Source organism: Schistocerca piceifrons, chromosome 4 (genome assembly GCF_021461385.2).
Source record: "Schistocerca piceifrons isolate TAMUIC-IGC-003096 chromosome 4, iqSchPice1.1, whole genome shotgun sequence".
NCBI classification, from domain to species: domain Eukaryota; kingdom Metazoa; phylum Arthropoda; class Insecta; order Orthoptera; family Acrididae; genus Schistocerca; species Schistocerca piceifrons.
Genome location: NC_060141.1, coordinates 573,448,721 through 573,453,718, shown reverse-complemented (window position 1 = coordinate 573,453,718; position 4,998 = coordinate 573,448,721). Strand labels below are relative to the sequence as shown.

The 4,998-nt window shown below is 35.9% G+C and overlaps 1 protein-coding gene across 1 annotated transcript; it reads right to left on the bottom strand.

The window, feature by feature from the left end:
• Nucleotides 1–1,200: 1,200 nt before the first annotated feature.
• Nucleotides 1,201–2,841, bottom strand: LOC124796012 (piggyBac transposable element-derived protein 3-like). Its single transcript, XM_047260095.1, has one exon. It carries the CDS (start codon nucleotides 2,839–2,841, stop codon nucleotides 1,201–1,203), a length of 1,641 nt encoding a protein of 546 aa, XP_047116051.1.
• Nucleotides 2,842–4,998: the final 2,157 nt, after the last annotated feature.

Sequence of the window (4,998 nt, the reverse complement as noted above, 5' to 3'; positions counted from 1 at the left end):
ACTTAAATGAGCCATCGACATTATAATATACTAAATATAAATATAATAATTATGTAATAATATACTAAAATAAATGCCACACAAAAATACTCAAGATATAAATTTCATTTTAATTTTTTTTTTTTTAGATTTTCACGTGGTATCAGCTTTAAAATATACTACATAGGGAATGGAAGGAAAAAAACCAAACAAGTTCTCATATGGAACATCCCATCCCGCAGTTGAGTTTTCAGTTTATTATTTTCAGCAGTTATTTATAAATTTCAAGCAATAACCGATGCTTCTCAAGTTCTTTTACAATAGATAATACTTCACAATCATGTAAGTTATTGTCTACAACTTTCAGAACTACCAAGAAAACTAATAGCTCCACCAATTCATTCAGGTTATTCCAATAGATATCTGCCAACAATTTCTTGGACAGCATCTTCCAGTCACAAACATCATATTCACATCACAATCATCCTCCTCTTCTTCTTCACAAACATCATAATCATCATCTTCTTCATTATTAATATCTTCAGCATTGTAATCATTATTCAATATCTTAACCTTCTGCTTTCCTGTGACTATAATATCTTCGTCATGATCTGTTTTCATCTTCTTCTGGAATACTGTCTTACTTGAATCAGTTTCTGAGAAATGGTTGGTTGCAATGCACTCTGACTGAATTGCATCTTCTCCTCTAACCCTTTCCACCCCAACTTTTATTTACTTGTGGGAAAAAATATTTTTTCGCGTATTAGCCCTACATAATGATTGGAATAATATATATTCATAAGAAATTTTGTTATTTTTTTGTTTTTGGAGAGAAATTTGGGATGACTCCATATGGCATGATTGGGCAGGATTTGTTTCCTTCAGTCAGGTGGTTGGGATGTCACGGTGCTTGGTAATGGAACTTGAATGAATATTTCAAATTACACAATTTGATGCAGTTTATTAAAGAAAAATTAGTACACACAATAAAGCAACTTGTATTTCAGGACAATTTTATGTTTTTTTACAGCATGATTGTTACTTTACATGAAAATTTAATAAACAGTTCCTGTCTTTGGTAAAGCAAAGAGGTTTATTACATTTGATGCATTTCGTTAGAGAATATGCTATAATGCACAATTTACATCTCTGTTTGTTTTCTACATGCTGTGGCCAGTGTCCAATGTTGTCATACCTTACATCATCAACTAGGCTGGGAACCTATGTGGCTCGTTTCTTCACAACTGTAGGCGATGGACTGTCATCTGATGGCTGTCCTCGTCTTCTTACCAAAATGTCTCCTGCTTTTAGTGGTCCATGAGCTACATCAGACCGAAAAATCAACGGAGACATGTGTTTGGTAATTCTTCTTTGTCTGCAATGTCGGCGGTAAAGGAGCCACGAATTCACAACACACATGTCAAGGAGGTGGAATATGATCCTTAGATAAAATCTTTTCACACCAGTATTACTCCTATACAAAGCAACCCGCATGTCATGCAGATCAACTCCTCCCATCGAATGGTTATATTCTCTAACAATGTCTGGCCTTGGAACATCAATATATTTTCGTTCTCCCACTGACGAACGTTTCACTGGTTCTAATGGACTTACTCCTTTATATGATGATGCAAGAACGACAGACTTGTTATTATACCACTTCAGCGCTATGATGTTCCTTTCTGTTTCAGTTCGATAATCGTATGATCCTCGTCCCTGCTTTTTCAGCTCACTGTCTGCTTCTAGATTGCAGCCTTGAAGTCTTGTGGATCTAACAGTTCCAACAGCCAAAATGCCATAGTTTTTCAGGGCAGAAATAAGATTGTAAGAGGTGAACCAATTGTCTGTAAACACTTTAAAATTTTTATATTTTGGCAGTCCTACCACATGCTTTATCACAATATCACCACTTATACCAAGACCAGTATCATTATGTACTGTTCCTTTCCCTCGGTATATATCAAAATCGTACACTGTTCCACCAGAACCAGCATGGGCAAAAACTTTTATACCCCACTTGTGTGGTTTGCTTTTTACATACTGTTTCAGGGATGAATGACCTTTGAAAGGAATGATTAATTCATCCACTGAATGATATTCCTCAGGTTCAATAATTGAAAAACCTTGTTTGATTTTGTCAACAAATGGTCTCACCTTGAACAGCTTGTCATAATCAGGGTCCTCTCTTTGTTTCATTTTAGTGTTTTCATTCACATGTAAATAATTTCTTAGCTTATCTAACCTATTTCTAGGCGTTGAGTCAGCTATTGGAGAAAATCTTGTAGCCTCTGCCCAGTACATTCTGTAACTAGGCATTTTCACAACACCTGCTAGGATGTTTATCCCTATATACTTTTCTATTTCACGAACATTTGTATCTAGAGATGCACCTGTTTTCTGTGTGCAGTATAGATTAGATTGCTGGACTAGGTTCTGGATAATGTCATCACTACACATTGTTCTGAAATACTGCAAAAGTGTCAGTTCATCTCCTGGAGGGTCAGAAAAAACTGCATTACATGATGTGTCCACTTCTTCAATGTCCTTCATTCTCCACCGAAGATCCCGATGTGTATCACACTGAATTTTCTGAGCTGAATGACTTGGTGCAAGGTTTGGCTCAGCAAGTAATCTTGAAGCTAAAGGAACATCATCTTCATCATTGGCTTGAGGGTCCAGAATTTCAACCATATCAAGATCCATTCCTTGAAGAAACTGTATACCCAGTGTAGTAGGGTCCTGCTGCCGAGCATTTTCAATCTCTTCCTCCACATCAGACATATCCAGGTCCAAATCAGGTAAATCACCTTCGAGAAGCAGCAATATTTCTTCTTCTGATAATGATTTATGATTGCGAATCATCTGGTAAACAAACCAGGAATTTTTTACTAAAGCAGCAAAAAAACTGGTAAATTATATCAATAAAAATTTTATCATATTAATATTAATTAGTATAATAAAGCTTTAACACAAACTTGAAAATATTAGAGTTACACATTATGGTAAACTTTAGTCGAAGTTATGGCATGTACTACATTTGGTAACATAACAAATGCCCAATGATGCCAAATGGAATCACACATGTTTGTGACTTCCAAGCAGAAAATTACCGTAACTAGCATTATTTTCAAACTGTTTACTAGTTAATTTACACTTTCAACAATAATTTATTAGTGCAACTTTTATATTAGTTTGCTTCCTTTACCTTGATATAATATTTTGAAAGTCCAGCTGGGTGCACTGTACCGTAGACACCATGCAACAATACTTTTGTCAAGGCATTGTAGCCTGGTGCTCTCTGTTTCAGTGAATTCACGGTGGCCAACCTAAGAACAATGAACTTTAGAAAGCCCTGCACACTTGTTTATAATCTTTGGACAAAGAGTTTGGCCTTGGGAAAAAGTTAAATATGATGATGCCATGTGGCATCACTGGGCTGGAAAGGGCTAACAAAACCTGGTGAGATTTTTTTGTATCCAACATCAGGCAGAGTTGGATGAGAGTCTGAACCCATAACGGTACACATACCACAATCTCTAAATAATGATCCACCTATTTTACCTAATGCAATATTAACTAAATGTATATATTTATAGCCTCTTTTGGTACTTAATTCTCTGTGAAGGAAATAAATTTCGCTTGTGAGCATTGATAGCCTTGAGAATTTTGTAGGAGTTTCAAGTTTAAACAATAGATTTATATAATCCTATCATTTCTAGATAATTGTGAACTATTCGATCATCTCTGTCAACATTTTCCGGTGGATCACCAGTCATCTACACTTCTTACGCTGGTTTAAATCTGAAGCCATATATTGCATAACATATTTTGTCTATTGGTTCAACAAAAAATGATGCTGTCAGTTACGCCATGCCTCTGACATAATTTTCTTTCATGACTCTTTTATCATCACCATCATCATCATCATCATCACCACTCCCACCACCATCTTCCATTTGTTACTCATTATCTTCTTCTTCTTCTTCTTATCCTCCACTTTCTGCTTTCATAAATACATTGATTTCTTTGGCTTTGTCATGGTCTGTCTTCTCTTTTTGAAATAGCTACCACAATCTCTGTAGAGAAACGTGTTTAAATACATTTTCCAGCACAGAGTCAGCTTCAGCTTGCCTGTTTTGCAAAACACCAGTTTCCTATGGATATTTTGTCAATATTTCAACACCCGACTTTTTAACACTAATACTTGTCATGTGGAGCTGAGAGACAAGTTGACAGTTGCAATGCTCAATCAACAACTGAATCGAATGTAAGCAAAAGTTTCAGTTTATATCACTGTTCACGTTGGTAAACGGTTAAATGGTTGAACAGTTGAATGATTGAACAATTGAATGGTTAAACACTGAGCGACTTAGGTCTTCTTCTTCTTGTCCTAATGCTGCAGATTCTCTGTTGCTCAACGACTGCTCGTCTGTATCTTCGACAGTCACTGCTGCTTGCCGATTCTACAAACTGAGTGAGGGCAAGATCATATTGTGAAAGGCAATGTAGCTGCATTCATACTCCAAGGTCTGCAACGTTGATAACAATTGTCTATAGGAGGAAAGAGAAGTTTAGAAGAGGTTTTGTGAACAATCTGCATAAGTAGAAACGTTTGAGGAAGAAGTAAGTGGAAGATGTAATATATTGTGTGTGTATCTGTGTTTGTGTGTCACACTTACATTTTTTGTAGAGTTTTCATCTGTATTGCAACTCCCTCATGTTTGAGTATTTCGATAACAGCCATTGCAGATTCTGAAATATTGAATAAAATTAGCATGCCTAAGTTACAGTAAGTAAACAGTAGGTGAAAAATATAATAATATAGCCTTACATTTTTTGCAGAGTTGCTAGTGTGTCCAAATAAAGCTTAGAAATGACAGCTATGATGATTCAGAAGCAATAATTTGCCATGAGTGTCTGCTCCCCTATTTTATAACCCCGTTCTGACGTTTGCACTTGTGCACTGAAGCAATTTCCCAGCGTATATTTCACTCTTGAACAAGTTGGGACTTGCAAAAT

Excerpts from the sequence above, each read along its gene's own strand:
- LOC124796012 (XM_047260095.1), bottom strand. The coding sequence starts at position 2,841 with ATGATTCGCAATCATAAATCATTATCAGAAGAAGAAATATTGCTGCTT.